We start from the raw sequence: 23607 nt of genomic DNA on the forward strand, positions 1-23607 counted from the left end.
CGATCAAAGGGTTAAATGTGTGCCTAAGAAGTGTTTTTGTGTTTACTATGTGATGCTTTTACTAAGGGATGTGCTGGATTTTATTCCCTGCTTTGCAGGGAAACAAAATCCAGCACATCCCCGCTGACAGAACAGAGCTCTACCTTGTCTGTCTTTCTCCTTGCTGATCAGCAGGTGCTGGCGGTCATTGGCCACTACCTGCTGATCGGCTTGTGCTGTGACTAATCACAGCACAAGCATCGCGCTGGTGGCACACACGTGCCCTCTACCTGGAAGTGCCGGATCATGTGCTAGGTACATGATCCGACACAGGAGTGTCGATTTGCCACTATATAATGGCGTTATGCAGACTGCAAGTGGATATAAAATATTTACAGGCACAGAGTAAATTTTCTATGTCATGTTTTTAGCATATTAATGAAAAGTAAAATTAGTTGTTATGGACAACACAGTCCACTCCTCTCTCCAACATTTCAGTAGCTCAAACATATTCTACAAATTCCAGACCCAATAACACAGCTGGACCGTGTTCCTTATTACTTTGCCATGTTCCCTAATGTTGCCCTATTTTCTTTATAGTGTGGGTTTTTTAAGAGGAAGCATTACCAAGAGAAGCTGCCACAGTACCACGCTGTGAAGATCCCACGGGAGGAGAGACCCATGGTTCTGGAGGAGAAGACAGGGACCATTAAAAAGAAAGACTGGGTGACAAACTGGACTGAGGATGGCTCTGTAAACAATTATTCCTAACATCATCGGTATCTTTCTCTGATGGGGTATGACCCCTCCTATGAGCAGTCCTTGCAATGGGAAGGCTGGATCCTTTACTTTTGGCTAGTTTGTTGTATTTGGTTTTATGCTCTTTTGTATATAAAAAAATGATGATATTTGGAGAAATTTCAGCCTTGGCGTAATATTGCAACATCAGCTCGCCAGAGCTTGCGGAGTGAAGAAACCATGGTTGGTTTTAATGCCACTTCCTTCGAGTAATAATAATGTTGGTTTCCCAGGAGGACTATATAAAACTTTTGTGGGTCCCCCAGAGAATTGGTCTGCTCCAGCAGTCAATGACACTGACACTGTAACATCACTGGTGGCCTGCAACTCTTTTACCACAGAGACTTTCAGGAATGTACAGATGTCTGGATATTCACATGAATTATTAAGACTCTTTCTACTATACAATAAGAACTTGATATTTTGCTGTGTATATATTTGCAAGAGTATGAACACTGGCTTACAAACATACACAATGTCTAGAGTATGGACCTGTGCTAAATCTCAAGTTTGAATGGTTTAAGTATAATGGAGATGAGCCAGTTACACTGAGTGAATGCATGATTAATATTTATACCTTAACCCCAAGATAACGTTTTATATTACACGATGAGGGCACTCATGGAGTACCTCTGGGAATGGTACTGAGAAGTGTAAATGAATAGTGTAAGTTCTCCATATGACAATCCAGTTAATATGTCTTTCAGTCATACTGTAATGAAAATTTTCCTGCAGTTTTTCAGTCAAGGTAACAGTTGATAAAATAGACAGGATAAGGCAAAAAAGAGACCTAGAACACAGTTATTAGGGTTAATTGCAATCAGTCATTCCCATACTCTTCTCAACATAGGATAGTCCTTTGGACCCTGCTCCCTACTAGTCCACTATACGATAGTCTTTTGGACACTGCTTCTTGCCAGTTCAACGTACCAGTCTGTGTTAGCAAATGAAGGAACCAAACTTTAAGTAATAAACAGTATTTCATAATGCTGTATTAATGTGTGGTACAACCTGTTCCATACAACCAGGGTCCTGATGAAGAACTCAGTTGATCTGAAATGTGTTGCAGTACAAATATGAATAAAAATAGTATACCATTTAGTGCCTTAAGTCCAATTTTCTAAACCAAACTATCTCATAACTGCATTTTTGTCATAGTCATTAAAATGTGATTACTACTTTATACCATGGGAAAACAGCAATAGAGACCAACTTTAGACCCAGGGATTTTCTGAGACCTACTGTAGCTTCAGGATACTCAGAACTACTTTGTGCTTCCTTCTGTTTCAGTACAGAAGCATCATGTTTGCTTGTACCATGCTATACCTATTTTCCATCTTTCTCTTTTAGAATTATTTATGGAAATACTTTAGCATAGCAATACAAAGACAAAGGGGACAACATAAAATATTATTCACACACAATGTATAATACCCAACTGGTTGATAGAGGCATTACATGATACTCAGTTAACATATGCAGGACAAATAAAAGCTGGCCTGGTGTGCATGATTTCAAAAGGAGTTAGCTTCACATTGTACAAAATCCATTCTACTTTTTCCTCAAAATACCCGAAGTAATGAAATATGAGCAAGCCCCAAGTACACTTGCATAGAGACACCCAATAAAAGGACAGTTGTTTGCACAAGCATATGCTTTTACTAAGTCTCCCTTGTGAGTTAACCATACTAAAGAGTAAAAATGGTACATCAGGGTAGTTCAACAGGTTTTACACATATGTTCAAATTTCAAACTAGCCTGAACCATTTTTATTGCATTTCTGGTAATAATCCTGGCCTGTTATGTAACTTACTAGGTAATTCCAACCCCTCTCTACCAGGTACATGACTCCACAAAATGATAACTTGTACTTGTGTCAATAATTGCAAAAAAAATGTTAGATGGGTATCTAGTGAACACATTATACAGGGAAATAGGAAATGGTAGTGACATGGACATATATACACACACAGGTTGAACTGGATGGATCATTGTCTTTATTCAATCTTACCAACTAAGTAACTTACAAGACTTCCATTGCATGCACAGAAGATTCAGATTTGAATATATTTTAAGCCCCTGAACTGCAAGTGGCCACTCATAACTTTGTATGAGCAAAGGTGAGCTTAGCCAAGTACTGCACTGCATGAGTGAAGAACAAAGTATTAGGGTCAGAAAGTGCGATAATGAGTGGGGTGGCAGCAGTGAAAAAGACTTTGGGGTAGAAGAGAAGTAGGGGTGTGGGAGGTTAAGGGATAATACTTTATTTATACTGTCCAGCATGCTCTGCTTCATCATGCAGTAAATGGTAAGTTAGCCTGAATGAAGGGAAATAGGAAAAGGGAGGCTTGGGGTGGACTTTAATAGTACAGTATGACAACTGAAGATAACAGTCTCAGATAAAAGTTTTAAAGATTTTATTACAAAAATACGTATAAAAATACAAATATATTTAAAACCAAACATGATACTCAAAAAACATTGGCTCTACAGTCACACAAATGTGACGTCTACAATGTGCTCTACATGTTTCGCAGATGATGTCTACCACTTCTTCAGGAGCTTTATAGTACATATACACATATGCAAGGCTTTATAGAGCGATTATCATATGACTACAAATAAAGAAAGACATACATTATTCATATAATACAGATCAAATTACATGTAAAATAAAGGTATATCATATATCTGCTGTGGAGACCCATTGGGTAGATCATCTTACCAAAAAATGTAGCCATGCCTTTTTCCTATTTCCCTTCATATTTTCGGGATGAAGGTACCATATTGTAATATCAAACCCTAATGTGGCACTCTCTTTAAATTAAGTTGGCTTGAATGCACATTTCACTTGTCAATATGCCACTAGAATAAATGTTAATATGCTTTTTGTAACCAATTTTTTGCACATGGCACCTAGAAGAAATTGATTATTGTGGATAAACTTTGAGGCAGTGGGTGAGCAAGTGAGATGAAAGAGGGTTTGTATTAATAAAGCAAAATGTGTAGTTGTGTAGTTTCACATAGGGTAAATATAGGTATGCTGATCTCTCCTATTGCTTAAAATAAAAGTAGCACCTTGGCTTTGAATACACGGTGCTTGACCTAAAGGTTACATACTCATAAAGCTGAACTCCAGGCAGATGTTAAAAATACTCTAATGAATGCAGTTATATAGTTTTGAAAAAAAAAAGCATTCAATGTATTTTAAATGCAGCTAGTATACATACTGGAATTTTACTTGATTTTAGCCTCTTGCAATTCACTATAGAGCAGCACTCAGTGAGAGCAAGGGGCAGTACTTGGGGCCAATCAGTTATTCTGCATTCACATGCTATGACAAGAAAAATGCTCACAGAAGGAGAGCATAGAGATTACTTCATCAGTCTCTTGCTGCTACCTCACTGTTCAGTCAGTGGTTGAGAGCAGAGAAGTGATTAGGCTTTGTTGCTTAACTACATTGTCTATCTCAGGATTGGGTGGATAGGAATATAAATCCTTTGGCTTGTAAGACAGCTTCCATATATTTATTTCAAAGGTGTATTTAGCTGTTAGCCCAGAGTTCAGTTTTAAGACCAAAACTTCAGCCCCCTTAAACTCACATATAATATATACCAAGAACCTGAGATTTGACAGTCGTCACCTGCCCCAAGCTTTGTCTATATCCTTTCAGTGCTTCTCTCTTTTCGGCTGGTTGTGCTTGCTTAGTAAGCTGAAATAGATTTGAAAGTGACCACCTTCTTATGCCGCGTACACACAATCGGACATTGCGACAACAAAATCCTGGATTTTTTTCCGACGGATGTTGGCTCAAACTTGTCGTGCATACACACGGTCGCACAAATGTTGCCGGAAATTCCGAACGTCAAGAACGTGGTGACCTACAACACATATGACAAGCCCAGAAAAATGAAGTTCAATAGTCAGTGCGGCTCTTCTGCTTGATTCCGAGCATACGTAGAATTTTGTGCGTTGGAATTGTGTACACACAATCGGAATTTCTGACAACGGATTTTGTTGTCGGAAATTTTTAGAACCAGCTCTCAAATTTTTGTTGTCGGAAATTCCGAAAACAAATGTCCAATGGAGCCTACACACTGTCGGAATTTCTGACAACAAGCTCACATCGAACATTTGTTGTCGGAAATTCAGACTGTGTGTACACGGCATTAGTCTGTAAGTCCTCCATAGACAGCCCCATTTAACTCTACAGCAGCTTACTGCAATGACACATCTAGCAGGAAAAAGAAAAGAGATGAAACTATATTAACATACGCAATGGCTAGAACATCTTTGTATAGTATGTCTTCATCTCGAATCCATAATATATAACATATATGTAGGTGGGTGGTATAGTATACTTTGTACAACAATGAATGTATCCTGTAAGGTGTTTGAAAGTAGAACAATATTTTCCATATGGATTTACTAACATTTCATCCAAATATAGTTAGTGTTCTGAGGTCTTTTGCCATAACTTGTACCACAAATTATTTGTTGTTATTGAAAAAAATGAATTTCCACAAAAAAACCTTGACATCCGATGCTGGACTTCTCTGACATATTCCTTGTCCATTAGTGTGTTATGTCCCTTCATTTTCATGTTGCAGTATATGTATTAACAGGTGCTGATACCACAACACTGAATGTGACTTATGATAGCCACATATAATAAATCACATTGGCTCATTGGAGAATATTTTTTTTTTATTGTCATGATGAATGTGAATAATACAAAAGCTTTAGAATATGGCAACATAAATAAATATATTTATACAATAATTTTGTGAAGTATTGTTTTTTTTTGTGTGTCAATCTGGAAAATTGATTGGTATAAGTTAGATTCGTAGTCCACAGTCCATGAAGCAGGGATATTGAGTACATGTCTAGTTCAAATTCAGAGTACCTTATTTTTATTTCAGCTGCCATCTAGATAAAGGAAGGCCCGTAGACGTGGTGTATCTGGATTTTGCAAAAGCATTTGACACAGTTCCCCATAAATGTTTACTGTACAAAATAAGGTCCGTTGGCATGGACCATAGGGTGAGTACATGGATTGAAAACTGGCTACAAGGGCGAGTTCAGAGGGTGGTGATAAATGGGGCGTACTCGGAATGGTCAGGGGTGGGTAGTGGGGTTCCCCAGGGTTCTGTGCTGGGACCAATCCTGTTTAATTTGTTCATAAACGACCTGGAGGATGGGATAAACAGTTCAATCTCTGTATTTGCAGATGATACTAAGCTAAGCAGGGCAATAACTTCTCTGCAGGATGTGGAAACTGTGCAAAAAGATCTGAACAAATTAATGGGGTGGGCAACTGCATGGCAGATGAGGTTCAATGTAGAAAAATGTAAAATAATGCATTTGGGTGGCAAAAATATGAATGCAATCTATACACTGGGGGGAGAACCTCTGGGGAAATCTAGGATGGAAAAGGACCTGGGGGTCCTAGTAGATGATAGGCTCAGCAATGGCATGCAATGTCAATCTGCTGCTAACAAAGCAAACAGAATATTGGCATGCATTAAAAGGGGGATCAACTCCAGAGATAAAACGATAATTCTCCCACTCTACAAGACTCTGGTCCGGCCGCACCTGGAGTATGCTGTCCAGTTCTGGGCACCAGTCCTCAGGAAGGATGTACTGGAAATAGAGCAAATACAAAGAAGGGCAACAAAGCTAATAAAGGGTCTGGAGGATCTTAGTTATGAAGAAAGGTTGCGAGCACTGAACTTATTCTCTCTGGAGAAGAGACGCTTGAGAGGGGATATGATTTCAATATACAAGTACCGTACTGGTGACCCTACAATAGAAATAAAACTTTTTCGCAGAAGAGAGTTTAACAAGACTCGTGGCCACTCATTAAAATGAGAAGAAAGGAGCTTTAACCTTAAACTACGTAGAGGGTTCTTTAATGTAAGAGCGGAAAGGATGTGGAATTCCCTTCCACAGGCGGTGGTCTCAGCGGGGAGCATCGATAGTTTCAAGAAACTATTAGATAAGCAACTAAATTAACGCAACATACAGGGATATATAATGTAATACTGACACGTAATCACACATAGGTTGGACTTGATAGACTTGTCTCTTTTTTCAACCTCGCCTACTATGTAACTATGTAACTATCTAGTGCTGACAGCAAAACTGTGAGGCCATCTTTATGTATTGTGGTGGTTTTTTTTACCAGACTTGGTAAGAACAGCATCATGGTTGAGGCTGGCCATACATTATTATTTTTTTTTTTTTTTTATTCAACTAACAGGTTGAATGAAAAAAAAAAAAAAAAGATCCAATTCTGCAATCCACACATTTGAGGTGGATGGGGAAATTACTCCCGCTGTGTTGTTGTGTTGTGATGGCGGGGTGACTTCCCTCTGTCAGAATACAATGATCAGTGTTGCCGGTTGTAGCTGGCGGCACTTAATATTTTGGAAAAACCCGACAGGCATGTTGGGTAATCAGCCTGCCCGTACATGGATCGAAATTTGGCCGGTCCCTACTGAACCAGCCAAATTTTGATCCATGTATGGCTGCCCTAAGTAAGGGATTGTGTAGATGGCCTTCTAAGGGACCATCTGAGCAATGCTAACATGTTCTCACTCCACTTATGGAAGTAGACCCTAACTCAAAAGTGAAGATTTTCTATATAGGGAACATTTAGAAATGTTAACTGGACCTAAGCAGCACCCTGAAGATGTTCCTTTTGTTTTGAATTCCCCCTGAAAAATAGCACTGCACTTCCTCATGTGCCTTTGGCTTCGTAGCTGCATATCTGTTGTGTGAGATTCTTTTCTTTTACAATAATTTTTACATAATTTTCCAAGATAAATAACCATTACTGATAAAGAGAACAAGTGTAGTTATATTCTCTATTGTTACCATTAGAAATAAAGACAACAAGCAACTTATATTTTCTTACAAGACATCAGCATTTTCTGTGTGTCTCTACAATTGTGATATATAGATAAGTCAGCTGATCAAGAATGGGCATTAGGAGCCATTTGCCCTTGTTCTACCTTGGGGGGGACACCCAGGATTACAAAATGCCACAGTGCTTAACGTAAGAGAGAAAGTGAGAGAGAAAAAAAGGAAAACATGGGGGTTGTGAGGTATTGAATCCAGTTGGTGTATAGATAAGGCAAGGATCAAAGTAGAGCATGTGTATGGGATCAAGGGGTGGCCAGGTTGGGAGTTAGGAACATAGTTTCTGTCTGCAGGGTGAGATTCTATGGTACTGCTGTCTCTCTGCTGTTCTCATAAGAGTTGATTGAGATTGAGATTTGAAGATGCTATAATGTAATGATGTCCCTGCTTCTGCTTTGTTCCATCTGTGAATCTGTGCTTTCTCCACTTCTGCACCTGATGTTTAATTATTCTCCACTAGTCATCAGAACACCAGAATTTAGGAGGGTAGCTCTGACATGAGAAAGCGTAGTCCTGCCTTTACCAAGATGGCTCCTCAGAGAGGCATAGACATGCTAAGATTGGGGGAAAGATTCCACAGCAGGGAATACTGATGATTAGTCTGTTGCCTTCTGTCTGCCCTTTTGGGTGCAGTTACCACAGTTCAGGTCCTCTTTGAAGGGTATGCAGCTGCCCCTCTGCACCTCCTCTATGCTGTTTTGCTGAGCATAGTGCTGTATGCAGCATAGATTTCAGGCTCAAGGGGTTTCCAGGGCACACAGAAGTTTTTATGATGGCATATAAGTATGATCATGCATGTTTAGAACTAGGGTACAAGGGTGACTGAGAAGCATTTGCCATGCATTCACATGTATGTGGAATAAAAGAAAACATAAACTGATCACCAAGCTTACATTGTGATACAGATAAAAGATACTTCAGTGTTTACACCATTCAACGCAACACAATGACATATCAGTGTTACTGGTCCTGACATTTTGACAGCCGGGAATTGCCAGTAAATGGGAGCAGCAGCATGACATAAGAGCAGGGTGTACTACATTAATCCTGTGTACCTCAATTAAGTTTTTTTGGGTGTGTCTAGTGCACCCAAGGTCTACTGGTTGCTTAATGAGATCGTTATATGCCAATATACACACAAAATCCCATTCACTTTTAATGATTAATGTTCTTTAAAAACTGAAAATTAAACTAAAATAGAACTTGACATTCTGTTGCGTGCTGTTGGTGTCATCTCCTGGATTGCGTGTAGTCACTGTATATTATGGAAGGAGACATGGCAGGCTGAGGTAACCATAGCAACCAGGGCTGAAAATTCACTGAAATCTATCTCCCGGTCCTGGTTTCCATCCAAATCTGAGAAAATTACATCTAGTGTCTTGGTATCATGAATTTGCTGCAGTGAGAAACAGTATAAACAAATAATTCTGTTATTCAGATGTCATTACCGCATACAAAGATATGTGAAATAAAATGGATCTATTTACTAATATGAATAGCACAGTGGCTTAGTGGTTAGCACCTATGCCTTGATGCACCAGCATTGTTAATTGGAATCCCAACTGGGACACTAACTGCATGGAGTTTGCATATTCTCCCCTTGCTTCATGGGTTTCCCCCCATATTCCAAAGGCATTCTTGCAGGTTAGCTGGTTCGTGTGTAAGCTCACCCTAGTACATGTGAGAAAGGGACCTTAGATTGTAATTTACCTGAGGACAGATACTGATGTTAATTGTACAATATGTATAATTTGTAGTGCTGTGTAAATTGTCGGAACTACAAAAAATAACTGTATTAAAGAAATACATATTTGGTTAGAAGATTGTAAACTTCCATTCTAATACAGTGCTGACATTTTTTTGACAATTTAAAGCCCAATTTCAATGTAAAGGTTTCCTTTAACCACTTGCCCACCGGGCCATAGCCGAAAGACGGCAACAGTGCAGTCGGCTAGTTCTGGGTGGACGTCCGTGGGATGTCATTCCAGAATGTTGCTCCCCCGCGCCCCCTGGAACATTTCTGACTGGACCCGGCGCATCACGGATCACGGTAAATAGCCGCTGATCGCGGCCGTTTACCACGTGATCGTTCCGTCAAATGACGGAGCGATCACTTGTAAACAAACCTCCCTCCCCTCTGTGTACCGATCGGTACAGTGCGAGGGGAGAGGGGGAGAGATGGCAGCAGCGCTGTGGGCTGGATGTTTAGTGCCCACAGCGCTGCTCAATGTCAATAATGGCAATACTCTGCAATACTGCAATACTCTGCAACACAGCAATACTCTGCAATACTGCAATACTCTGCAACACTGTGCAATACTCTGCAACACTGTGCAATACTCTGCAACACTCTGCAATACTCTGCAATACTCTGCAACACTGTGCAATACTCTGCAACATTGTGCAATACTCTGCAACACTGTGCAATACTCAGCAACATTGTGCAATACTCTGCCAATACTCTGCAACACTGCAAAACTCTGCCAATACTCGCCAATACTCTACCAATACTCGCCAATACTCTGCCAATTCTTGCCAATACTCTACCAAATACTCTGCCAATACTCGCCAATACTCTGCAATACATTTTAACAGAAACAAAGAATTTTTTTTTTTTTAATCGAATTTTCAGTCTTTTTTGATTAGCGCAAAAAATAAAAAACCCAGCGGTGATTAAATATAACCAAAAGAAAGCTCTATTTGTGTGAAAAAAAGGACAAACATTTCATATGGGTACAGTGTTGCATGACTGAGTAATTGTCATTCAAAGTGTGAGAGTACCGAAAGCTGAAAATTGATCTGGTTAGGAAGGGGGTCTAAGTACCCAGTTGTCAAGTGGTTAAACCTTGCAGAGGTTTAGAGACTTTAAATATGTCAATCCTAAAATCCTGTTGTTTTTTCACACCCGGGGAGCTGCAGGAGGCATAAGAAATTCTGGTAGGAGGTTGGTATATTAATGTTATGGGGCAGATTAAATCAATGTAGAAATAGTTTTCAATTTTAAATTGGTAGCAATCAAGTCACAGTTGTTTCATGTCTTATTTAGAACACCACTATCACAAAAATGTTGCATTTCGATAACTGTATGTATGGGTAATACATATAACGATACTGCCATTAGTGGTTGAGCAGTTGCAACAAAAATAACTTGAAAAAAGCTTTAAACCATATGACTAGGTGACCAGTTTAAAGCTATTGTTTAGGTAGTTTTTTCTTCTGCATAGTTACATTGGTCCAGCTGGGACCAATGTAAGTATATGCTATAGAAAATAATAGAAACCTTCGCGCCAGTGGTGTCGATAGCAGTTAATATATATGAATTACATATACTGGTGGTACATCTAGTAAGAAAACATTCCCAACAATAAAAAAATTGTGGAAATATATAAACAATCAGTGTAAGCTGCTCCCCAATTTTTGAATAATCAAAAAAATAGATAATCAAAAAAAGGAATGTAAGAAAGATAGGGGGCGCTAGATACCATAATATTCAAGTGCTCCAAAAAAAATATATATCTCCTGCATTACCAAAAAAATGGAAATGTAAGAAAGCTAGGGGGCGCTAGATACCATACTATTCAAGTGCTCTAAATAAATATATCTCCTGTGTTACCAAAAAAAATGAAAATCATAATATTGACAAATCATAATTAGATTACACATTGAAGTGCCCACATTAGTGAAAACATATATAGTGATTGATTGTCCACATAAAAAAGTGATTGAAGTAGTTGAAGTGATATCTTTCAATATTATCCCAATCTTGTTGCTGTAAACAAAAGGTTTTCCATCACCAAAGAAACAAAAGAAAAGGAAAACACCTCGAAGTAGTAGATATCTGCTTACCAGATACCAATGACTCCTTTAGTTAAAAAGAGAGTTACTAGCGCTTGTGCAGGGTTGTGCCTGCTCACATGGATGGCCGGGCTGTGGTTGGTATTATAGGCATGGATCATTCCCGTCAGGCTCATTCAAGATAGGATAAGGATACATAGAAAACAAAAACAGTCTCCATAGCGTAAAACCATTTATTAAAAAAGTAAACAAATTAAAAAGCCAAATGGCCGCTTACATTGGTGGGTGCCTACCCGGCACTGGGGCTGCTTGCATGTCAGGGTGACTTCGCAGTCAAAAAAAGCCTTTCATGTCTCCTCCACGCTGGCGTGCGTTCCAGCTTACACAGGGGGGCAGCCAAAGGATCCGGATGTTGGCTGCCCCCCTGTGTAAGCTGGAACGCACGCCAGCATGGAGGAGACATGAAAGGCTTTTTTTGACTGCGAAGTCACCCTGACATGCAAGCAGCCCCAGTGCCGGGTAGGCACCCACCAATGTAAGCGGCCATTTGGCTTTTTAATTTGTTTACTTTTTTAATAAATGGTTTTACGCTATGGAGACTGTTTTTGTTTCCTATGTATCCTTATCCTATCTTGAATGAGCCTGACGGGAATGATCCATGCCTATAATACCAACCACAGCCCGGCCATCCATGTGAGCAGGCACAACCCTGCACAAGCGCTAGTGACTCTCTTTTTAACTAAAGGAGTCATTGGTATCTGGTAAGCAGATATCTACTACTTCGAGGTGTTTTCCTTTTCTTTTGTTTCTTTGGTGATGGAAAACCTTTTGTTTACAGCAACAAGATTGGGATAATATTGAAAGATATCACTTCAACTACTTCAATCACTTTTTTATGTGGACAATCAATCACTATATATGTTTTCACTAATGTGGGCACTTCAATGTGTAATCTAATTATGATTTGTCAATATTATGATTTTCATTTTTTTTGGTAACACAGGAGATATATTTATTTAGAGCACTTGAATAGTATGGTATCTAGCGCCCCCTAGCTTTCTTACATTTCCATTTTTTTGGTAATGCAGGAGATATATATTTTTTTTGGAGCACTTGAATATTATGGTATCTAGCGCCCCCTATCTTTCTTACATAAGTATATGCTATACCTGGCCAATCACTGTGGAAGCATAAAATGTTACTAAACCCACAACAGTAAAATCTATCTGTATATGCAGCATAGCATGCTTATTATACTCACTGTGGAACTTAAGAGGTTAATCCTCTGCATTGTGTAAAAAGGCTGTTTTATCCTGTATGCACAGATCCTCCCTTCCTGCACTGTCTATCTGAGGAAGGCCAGCTAACACAGGCAGCATAGCCAACCTGCACATGCTCAGTTGTGTCTTTTATGCTGGAGAGAACATTTCCTTGTTCTCAGAGCTAGCCAGGTCACATGATATTGACATCACACATGTGGGCGTGTATACAGGCCATAGTGGATATCTCCTCCTACCTGAACTCTCAGCACTGGAGAAACTGTGCAGTTTGTCATTTAACCGTGGTATACAGACGGGGGCATAGATAAGGGGGGGTCAGGGGTGTTCAAACCCCCCCCCCAGAGCATCCTGGCAAAATGCCCAGACAGTGTGCCTGCTGTTTAGCCTCAGAATCAGCACAGTAGAAGCAATTAAAATTTTCAGAGTGCAGCAACCAGCCGCCCTTCTATTGTGCCCAATCCCCTCAGTTTAATAAGGGGTCCCCCTGAAAAGCATGAAATTACTGCAGGGTCTCAGATGCCGGCAATTGATAGTGCACAGTTGACAGAACTCCTAGACTCCTTCTCCAGGTATCATATGACACAGCCGAAGGGAGACTGGGGATGCAGAAGTTTTCCTGCTTCTGTGCCGTGCTGAATCTGAGGTCTGGTAAGTGGGGTGGCATCAATTTTCTGTTTTGGGAATGAGGAAGTGAGAATTCCAGCTTGGGGTAGTTTCTTTTGGTTGGGGGTTAAGAAAAGGGGGGTGAGTTTGCTTATGGAGAAGGGGGGAGTTTCTTGTAGAGAAGTTTACAGGGGGTGGTTAATGGCAGGGATTTGCTTCTGGGAGGGGAGTTTAATTGGATGAAGGGAGATTTTCTTTGTGGGTCAGTTTAGAGACAGGGGGGTTTAATTTTTGGGGGGGTATTTGAGGGAGGGAGATATTTTACAGTGGGAATCTTTGCTTGGGAGAGAGGGAAAGGGGGATTTTTTTTCCCTTTAATATTTTTTAATTATACCTACCTAGGTGGATGGAGCATCGATCCAATGTTGCATCTGTCCCCAGCTGTTTCTAAGACCAACAACCGAGCGATCAAAGACTGCTGTTTGCTCAGTTCTCAGCCTTCAGTGAGCAAAGAGTGGTGACTGTCAGTCCCTGGCTCTGCCCCCCGTCCACCACCCTCACTGGAATGACAGGCTGTGGAGGGGGCAGGAGCGGCTGGCTCAGGGTCTCAGCGGCTCACTGAGAGGCTGAGCAAGCTGCTGGTCCAGGCATCTGGGTGAATCCTGACTTTAAAGTTAGGATCTTTCCACAGCCTGGACCTGCTGAACGATGACAGCTGACAGCGGGCTATAGCTGGCTGTCGGCTAAAAATGGGTCACAAAGTGCAGAACGAACTGCACTCCTCCCCAGGAGAAGTACAACCAAGCGGTATGCCGTTCCTTCAGAGCGCATGCACTGGTGACATCACCGCCTGCTTTCCATGTGAATATCTCCTAAACACCACTAGTTTATATTCACTGTACCTACAGATAAGCGTTATTATAGGCTTACTTGTAGGCACAAGTTCAAAAGCTGGGTTTGCTACAGTTTAAGACTGAATAAAAGCCAACCATATTGACCAGGTGCAACCATCCTGTGGTAGGCAGTGCACAATATATATATATATATATATATATATATATATATATATATTTTTTTTTTAATCTCTTAAAATATTTCATAAAATTTCTTAGGACACAGTTTTTTAAGGTTTAAATAAATAACTGAATTTACTGCCTACCACAATATGTTGCCCCTTGCTCAAATTGCACAGTAAGGTTAGCTAAAATCCAGTCTTGTGTCTCATTCATACATCCTACATGACCATGGTGCAGCAAGTATACTGCAATTACCAGCACCCGGGATCTCAGATGTTCTAATCTCTGCTCAACCTGTATACCCGAGTGATGGGCTGAAAAGAGCCAAGGCTGTCTGCTGCTGTAAACATGTATCCACCTGTATCTGCACATCCAGTGATTACCTGCAGTTAGGCTCGGTTCACACTGGGGCGACTTGTCAGGCGACCTAGTCGCCTGACAAGTCGCCTCCCGTTCTGTGTTATGGAACCGTTCTAATCGGAGCGACGCAAGTCGCTCCGACTTAGAAAAAGGTTCCTGTATTACTTTGGGGGCGACTTGGGGCGACTTGCATAGACTTCTATGCAGAAGTCGTCTCGCAAGTCGCCCCGGCAGTCGTTTGCAGGTCGCCTCGCTGAGGCGACCTGCAAGTCGTGCCGCCCATGTGTGAACCGAGCCGTAGGGATACATTTTTGCCCTTGGATAAAATCTCTCTGCATCCAGGGTCAGAAATGTGTCCCTAACAGCAGGTAACCACTGTGACCAACGGTTTGTTAGTGTGTCGCTCAGGCTCAATCGATGTGGGGAGTAATGTATATGATACCGAATGTGCTGCAGGAGTGCCGGCAAGGGATAGAGCTCATCCCAGGTCCTGTAGTCACTGAAGGGAAGAGGGAAAAAAAATCCCTGGTGCCACACATGCATGGAGTCCTATGGTAATGTAGTAGTGATGGGAGAGACCTCAGCCTGGTTTCCCGCCAGGCCACACCCCAATGTGTTTTGCTTTGTCCCCCGGAGCTTAAACATGGGGACCACTGGATGTGCAGATACATGTTAACAGCAGTGGCTCTTTTCAGTCCATCATTCAGGTGAACAGGCTGAGCAGCTGACAAAAATTGGAACATCTGGGATCCTGGCTGTAGGTATTCATGGTATATTTGCCATTCCATGGCCATTTAGAACATATGAATGAGATCTAAAGCCTGGTTAACACGGTGAGTTTTTTTTAGTTCAACCCAGCGGGCTGAAGAAAATAAAACTAGGGAGCTTAGTAGGAGCTTGCTGTCTCTGCATTAAGGTAAAAAACCTTTCACTGTGTGTTCCCTCCCTCTCCATCCAAAACACTTAGCTGACTCCTGTATTGATCTAGTACTGTGCCCGGCTGCAGGTCTTCTCTTCCCTTTTCCTGGTCCCACAGGCTTTGCTGAGAACAGCGGGAGCCATTGGCTCCTGCTGCTGCCTGTAAAATCCATTAAGCAGAGGGCAGGGCCGAGCCACAAGGTGTGTGTCTGTGGACACACACAGCCCAGCTTGGGAGCAAGCCTGAATGTCTGCCCCAAAGCAAGCAGCTTGCTATAGGGGCAGACACATAACAGGAGGAGCCAAGATCCCCGGCAGAGGATTGCAGAAGAGGAGGTTGGAGCCGCCCTGTGCAATACCATTGCACAGAGCATGTAAGTATAAAATGTTTATTATTTTAATAACAAATTTTGACTTTACAATCACTTTAAAATAAATATAATAGGCATTGCTACTATAGTGATTGCAGCTAGCTTCCAGTGAGTGACTGCCTGCAGCATTGTGAACATAGGGGCCCTTTAGAGAGTGCTTTACATTTTCTCACATCACTTCACTGTCTCCTCACCTTATCCTATAAAGAATACTTTGCATTCATTGTAAAAAATATGAAGTTTTGTCTGAATGGCACAGGACCCAAACTAGAGTGATTTCCGGCTTGCATAGGAATCACCCAGGTACAACACGTACATACTTACATTGATCTGGACCAATGTAGCAATGCAAAAAAAGCCAGGCCTACACATCAGCCTAATGGCGCGTACACACGAGCGGACTTTACGGCAGACTTGGTCCGGCGGACCGGATCGTGTGTGGGCTCCAGCAGACTTTTTTTTCCCCAAAAGTTCGACGGACCTAGAAATGAAACATGTTTCAAATCTTTCCGACGGACTCGAGTCCGGTCGAAAAGTCCGCTCGTCTGTATGCTAGTCCGACGGACAAAAACCGACGCTAGGGCAGCTATTGGCTACTGGCTGTGAACTTCCTTATTTTAGTCCGGTCGTACGTCATCACGTACAAATCCATTGGATTTTGGTTGATCGTGTTTAGGCAAGTCCGTTCATTCGAAAGTCCGTCAGAAAGTCCACCGGACCTAGTCCATTGAAAAATCCACCCGTGTGTATGCGGCATTAGGCTACATTTACACCAGCGATCCAGGCCAGTGTGACTTGCAGTAGCAGAAATTAGAGATTTCTACTGTGGCTTTGAGCGGCTAGGTGCGGCCGCTGACACTGTCCACTAAAATGTCAGGTCACTGGCAGCCACAGCTATTCATGATTCATGAATATTGCACAGCCAGCGATTACCAGCAGGGATTGCTGCTGGACGCATCTCTGATTCCTGCTGCTACAATTCGCACTGTCCTAAATCACTGGTGTGAATGTAGCCTTAACTTTTGCTGGACATCTTGGTCTACATGTAAATGATCCATGAATGTGAGGAAGTAATATGACTACATTTCTAATCAGATACTCTGAGTGTTCTACACGAAGGGCCCTTTCACACGGGCATTCCGACCAGGTCCTCCTGACATTTCTTCAAGCAGACCTGATCAGAAGGTCCATGGAGCCCCATGGACAGGCGGATGTAAACAGACATTATGTACAATTAACACCTGCCTACCTCCAGATCCATTCAGGTCCAGAAAAAAACTGAAAAAGACTGCACCCTTTTCTGTTTTTGCAGACCGGATCAGAGGTAGCCCGATGTAAATGGACAGTAAAAAAAAGTCACATCCACCCCGTTTGGCAGGGATCTGCTCACAGATTTCCTGCTGAGCTGAGTGGACTCTGCTCCATGTGAAAGGAGCCTTATACTATTCGGAAAATACAGAAAATGACCTGATACTGCACAGAAATTAATCTACTCACCTTGACAAATGAGGACATCTGTGAGTTAATTAACTCTTTCAGATCTTTTTTCTTCAGTTTACAGTCTTCTCCAGAATAAGAATGGAAGACCTGAATGATATTCACCATTGATCTTTCTAGTTCTGTTAGCTCTTGTCTGCAAGATACAAAGTATCTTTAAATTGTAACTATGACCAGAATAAAAGGTGACATATATAACATAACATAGTCTGTCAATTGTATTAACACAGCAGTCTTAGTTTTTCTGAGGTCTCCTATAACATAGGTTATTATCTGGTGATCCAGCCAGTAGGTCTGTTGTTGTTCAAGTTTCTTTAACCACTTTCCCTCCAGAAGATTTACCCCCCTTCATGACCAGGCTATTTTTTTTTTTTTTTGCGATACGGCACTGCGTTACTTGAAGGCTGGGTTCACACATGTTCGTCCGTGGGTTTGTGCCTGGGGTCTGGTGCGTGTCTGTTCACCAGTTCAGGTGAGATTCAGGTCTAAATTTTTGCCTGAATTCGCACTTGAACCGAACCCAAACACGCACAGGACCCTTTTTCAACCGGCTCCATTGAAAGCCGGTCACACTCACATGTTATGGGAATTTGATGCACGGAAACCCACATTTAATTCGCATATGTCTGAACCCAGCCTGACTGACAATTGCGCGAACGTGCGATGCTGTACCCAAATAACATTTATGTTCTTTTTTCCCACAAATAGTGCTTTCTTTAGGTGTCATTTGATCACTTCTGCGTTTTTTTTTTTTTTTGCACTATAAACAAAAAAAAGACCAACAATTTTGAAAAAAAAAAAATATTTTTTACTTTCTGCTCTAAAGAACATCCAACAAAAAAAAAATAAAAAATCTAATTTCTTCATCAATTTAAGCCAATAGGTATTCTGCTACATATTTTTGGTAAAAAAAATCCCAATAAGCACATTTGACTGGTTTGTGCAAAAAATATACAGTAGAGTCTACAAACTATGGCTTATATATTGTTGTTTTTTATTTTTACTAGTAATGGCGGAGATTAGCGACTTATAGCAGGACTGCGATGTGTGGACAAATCTGACACCTAACTGACACTTTTTGAGGACCGGTGACAGTAATACAGTGATCTAAAAAATATGCACTGTCACTGTACTAATGACTCTGGCTGGGAAGGGGTTAACATCAGAGGCAATCAAAGGGTTAAAGGTGTTCCTAGCCAGTGCTTGTGTACTGTGGGGAGGTGCTTTTACTAAGGGAAAGCATAGATCCGTGTCCCTGCTTTGTAGGAACACAGGATCAATGGCTTCCCTACTGACAGAATGGTGATATGTTTTGTTTACATAGGCAGATTGCCGTTCTAACGGTGTACTGAACCATCAGCAGGTGCCGGCGGACATCGAGTCTGCGGTACATGCCGCCGGGCTCCCGCTGTGTGTGAGCACAATGGGAGTGGGCCGCTGGCAGCGAGCGTGCGCACCTCAGACCCGGAAGTGTCAGATCACATACTAGGTACGTGATCTGGCACAGAGCCGTTGTGAAGTGGTTAACAGACCAAGCTGTCCAAGCAAAGGTGGCAGTTAGAGGGTTGAGACAAACCATTTAAAACTGACAAGGGTGCTTACAATGGTTATGTTTGTAAACGACTTATGCGCTATCCATTTTTACACTGCAGTTATTATACTACCAAAATTTCAAAGCAATAATAACAAACAATTTTGTATATGTACTGAAATATATCTCCACACAAACAACATCAGTATTTGGATAATAAGTGTAGCACTACTCCTTATGTAAAAACTATATAAAAATAAACCATTCCAAGATTTATTTGAAATGTCAATGCATGTGTGTCATTATTGTGACCAGAACCTCAGTGCTGTGATCAGAACCTCAGTAAATCCATCAGATAACTACGATAATCTCCTATATGTTTTTATATCTACTAAATGACCTTACAAAAAAAACTAAAATTGTGGTCCAAAATACACTAAAGCCCTAAAAAACACAACTGAATTATTTTAAAGTGATATCCCTTATCTATAGGTGATAATTCCTTCAGTGTCAATAGTGACCATCAACATACAATAAAATTATCCAACAGTCCACATAAAAATAAATACAATGAAAGTGATTTTGAGTCCATAGTCCTAGTGCTGCAAGCTTTAAATCGAGTGCCAATGTGATGCAATAGGTAAACACAATACATAAAGTTCATTTCTGATATTCAAATGTTGCTCAAGTGTAAATATTCCACCATTTTGTGCCTAAAATAAATTACAAGACCTCCACTCCGTGCAGTGTGTCTGCGCACCTCAAGTTTTGACCTATACATACATGTACAGTAGGTCAAACAGTGCTAGTTTCTTAAATATAAGACTGCTCCTCCTGTCCTTCTGTCTGCATACACAAATGCTGTCCAAAATGGGGTATGTGTCCCTTTCAGGGTACATTTCTCCATTGAAATGTGGCATTGGTTCATAAAAAAAGAAAACTACTCATAATGTATATCCAGTATCTATAGTATTTATTTATACTGCATAAAAAAACACTCGAGAGAGTGTATAAAGCATGTAAGTATATCAAAATAAGCGCTTCTCACCACACTTCCGGTCTTGGCTGTGACCAGAAGTGACATCACCAGGCTCCACCCAACACATTGCATCACAACCCACGTGACTTCCTCAGGGATCCATGAGGTGTGTGATAGGACACGGGAGTGGACGTGTTCGGTGGGTGGTGGGATTTTTTTTTCATGCGGGCTGGCAGCCTGCATTTATCGTGATTGATGATTGATCTTCTTCAGGGGGACTTTTCATTTTTTTTTTTAATAAAGGACATGTAAAAAACTGTGTGTGTGGTATGTTTACCCTAGTCATTCACATGGGGGGGGGGGCAGGATCTAGGGATTAGATTCTGATAAGCCCCCACCTGCAGATCTCCACAACCACTTGGTTGTAGGGAAGAGGCCCTTGTCCTCATCAACATGGGAAAAAGGTGCTTTGGGTGGGAGCCTCGTTCCCCCAAAGCCCCCCACCCATGTTGAGGGCATGTGGCCTGGTATGGTTCACTTGTCCTCCCTTTTCACCCATGTTGAGGGCATGTGGCCTGGTATGGTTCACTTGTCCTCCCTTTTCACCCATGTTGAGGGCATGTGGCCTGGTATGGATCACTTGTCCTCCCTTTTCACCCATGTTGAGGGCATGTGGCCTGGTATGGTTTACTTGTCCTCCCTTTTCCGGCTGCATGTTTTGATAAGGATATGGAATGGATTTTGGGTAGAACCTTATGTCATTTTTTTTTTTACTTTTTGTCATGAGGCTCCCCTTAAAATCCATACCAGACCCAAAGGGCCTAGTATGGATTGCGGGGGACCCAAACACACTTAAAAAAAAAAAATGTTTTATACTGGCATTTGTTTTGTTTACATTCTGCTGATAGCATGGAATTCCACTACCAGCAGATGTGTTGTCATTGTTAAGGACGCTGCGCCCACCCACTCCTTAACAACTGTCTCTCCTCAATGAATCTGAATGAAATTAAATTAACAAATGCATTTGTTAAATTTGTTTCAACTTTTTTATTCATTCATTACTATGCCCGTTTGGAAATTCGGATACATTCAAATCTCCTAAAATGTAATTCTTGAACGAAAACCTATTGTAAACGACCCGAATCGCACATGTCTAATGATGTCAGAATGCCTGCAACTACTAGAGCAGCTTAGAGAACAGGATGTGGTTGCATAACATGGAGAGAACTTGTAGGAGTGGGAAATTAGGTAAGTTAAAGTCCTTTACTGGTACCCTAGGCATAAATAAGCAATGTATCTGAGGATTTTTCTTTTCCCTGGATTTCAGCTTTAAGGCAGTCATATTCATTTAAATGGGCTGGTAATGCACCTTAACGTACTAAAAATCAGAAATGACACAGATTTGACTTTTTTATTGCAGTACACTACAAAACATAGTATGTGCTTTTTTGTGTGCTGCATTGGAGGTATTTGCTTGCCATTATAACAGTGTAGTAAGGTGCCAAGCAAAAGTCATGGCGTTGCAGCAACATACTGTAAAGCATACATTGTAACTTGTGGTACTGTAACATAGCAATGTGAATGAGCCCTAAAATAATACCTGCAATAAAAAAAAGTATTGACCTCCCTTCACCCTTGATTTATGTAAGACACAAATGATTCGATAAGAAATTGTTTTCCTGACTGTAGCCTAGGGATACTTGCAAAATGCTAATACTGGATAAACGTGCACTCTGACAATTCAGGGAAAACAATTGAATAACCTATTTGGGTAATATACATTTATATTGCCCAAATAGGTCATTCAATAGTTTCGCAAACTTTAGGGTGTAGGAATTTAGATCTGAAAATAACATTTAAAAAAAAAATTAAGTTCTGGTAACCTCAAACTACATTGATGCTAGACACCATTACTAATACAGCCTTGTTGTATGTTCAACTGTCTAATTTATGGGAAACATTAGTGTTTTTTTTTAATGAATAATGGTTATCTTCGTAATAACAACAGAATATTGTTTGTCATTAAGACCGTTAATTCATTGGTGACTCCACTTTTAGCATTAACTATGTCTCCTAAGCAAGTGTAATATGTCAAGAAATTCTACATTTCCTTTGCTTGGTAATGTACCCATTCCCCAGTGTTTGTGTTCCCATTTACTAAAGCCCTATTGCCTTTGCTGTCTATGAACTAACCGATAAAGAAGAGCTAATGACCAATTACATTCTAATATAGAGAAATACAGGTACAATGCAGGGCAACAAAGTTATAATTACAGCACATAACATTATTCCCTATATAATCACTGTAGTCACCTAGTAGGGGAGTTAAGCAATATACAGTATAAGCATAGTTACCCATCAGGCAAATTGGCAGGACTGGCATCTTTTGCCTTCACTGTGTCCATGTTCCTGGCTGTTGTGGTAACTGAACGGTTCACCATATAAGTCACTTATGATGAGCAGTGTGGTATCCACCTTCTTCCATCCTCTTCCCATAAAGCAAAAACCACTTAGTTGCAATTCCTTTCTGCCAATAAATGGGATATTAAGACAGCATAATGGAAAGTTAATGCATAAACCATTGGGTGCACAGCCTAATGTATTTTCAGCTATAGACGTTAATAGATCTGTTGATGTAGATATCATCACTCAAATGCTGAGCAGTATTACTGGCTATGGTTTTTGCTCTCCTTGATTTGTGCAAAGGAGTCTATTGAATCATAGTTTTAATATTTGCACAATTTTTATAAGTACTTGTAATCTACTTGTATAGATTTTTATTATAGATTCTTATAGTTTTATTACTTATTGTAAATACACTTCATTGTATTTTTAAGGATTTTAAGTGCAATTCGAGAGCACATACTGGTGTCAGTGGTTACTTACCTGACCATTGAAAATTCAGCCTAATGACACCATAACCAGAATTATACAGATACCATTGGCCAGCACAGTGAAGTCGAGTGATCCCCGCCAAACCGTGACTGTACAGTTCTGGCAAAAGCACTGCCTAATTCCAATTTATTAAGCATATACTTCATAGTATGTTCTTCATAGAGGTATTATCTTAATGCAGTGGACCTGTGTGAAAGATCATAAGGGGTCCTCTTCCTTGAGAAAAAAAAATGCAGCACATTCAGTGTACTGTGATAAAAATAACAGTGCTTTGCATTGTGCTGAATACTGGGTATGGCTTAATAATAACACCAAGCATTGGTGTCAGAGACCACAATAATAGCCCAAAGCATTGGTGTCAGTGACCTAATTATTAGCCCCCAGCATTGGTGTCAGTGACCACATTATTAGCCCCCAGCATTGGTGTCAGTGACCACAATAATAGCCCCTACCATTGGTGTCAGAGACCACAATAATAACCTCTAGCATTGGTGTCAGTGACCACATTAATAGCCCCCAGAATTGGTGTCAGTGACTACAATAATAGCCCCCAGCATCGGTGTCAGTGACCACAATAATAGCCCACAGCATTGATGTGACGAAACACTTTTTGAAAGATAAAAAGTGCATTTTATATACAACTATATAGATCAGACCAAAA

The 23607-nt window shown here is 40.7% G+C and overlaps 2 protein-coding genes across 5 annotated transcripts in view; one reads left to right on the forward strand and one right to left on the reverse strand.

Annotated features, from left to right (window-relative positions):
* The window catches only part of ITGA7 (integrin subunit alpha 7), a 216850-nt gene extending 211291 nt beyond the window's left edge, over positions 1–5559 (forward strand). For 3 of the 4 annotated variants that reach the window (XM_073614019.1, XM_073614017.1, XM_073614016.1), the window contains one exon: positions 580–5559. In XM_073614019.1, the coding sequence (XP_073470120.1) occupies positions 580–750 (171 nt within the window). In that variant the 3' untranslated portion in view covers positions 751–5559. The remainder of the gene's footprint in view (positions 1–579) is intronic. The other variant, XM_073614018.1, reaches the window with a different exon arrangement.
* Positions 5560–8343: 2784 nt separating this feature from the next.
* Positions 8344–22565, reverse strand: LOC141129843 (protein S100-B-like). Its single transcript, XM_073617901.1, has 3 exons — positions 22407–22565; positions 17542–17677; positions 8344–9097 (listed from the first exon to the last, which is right to left on the reverse strand). Exons 1-3 carry the CDS (start codon positions 22490–22492, stop codon positions 8954–8956), a joined length of 366 nt encoding a protein of 121 aa, XP_073474002.1. The 5' UTR covers positions 22493–22565; the 3' UTR covers positions 8344–8953.
* Between the last annotated feature and the right edge of the window lie 1042 nt (positions 22566–23607).

The sequence above is a fragment of the Aquarana catesbeiana genome, linkage group LG02 (genome assembly GCF_042186555.1).
Source record: "Aquarana catesbeiana isolate 2022-GZ linkage group LG02, ASM4218655v1, whole genome shotgun sequence".
NCBI classification, from domain to species: domain Eukaryota; kingdom Metazoa; phylum Chordata; class Amphibia; order Anura; family Ranidae; genus Aquarana; species Aquarana catesbeiana.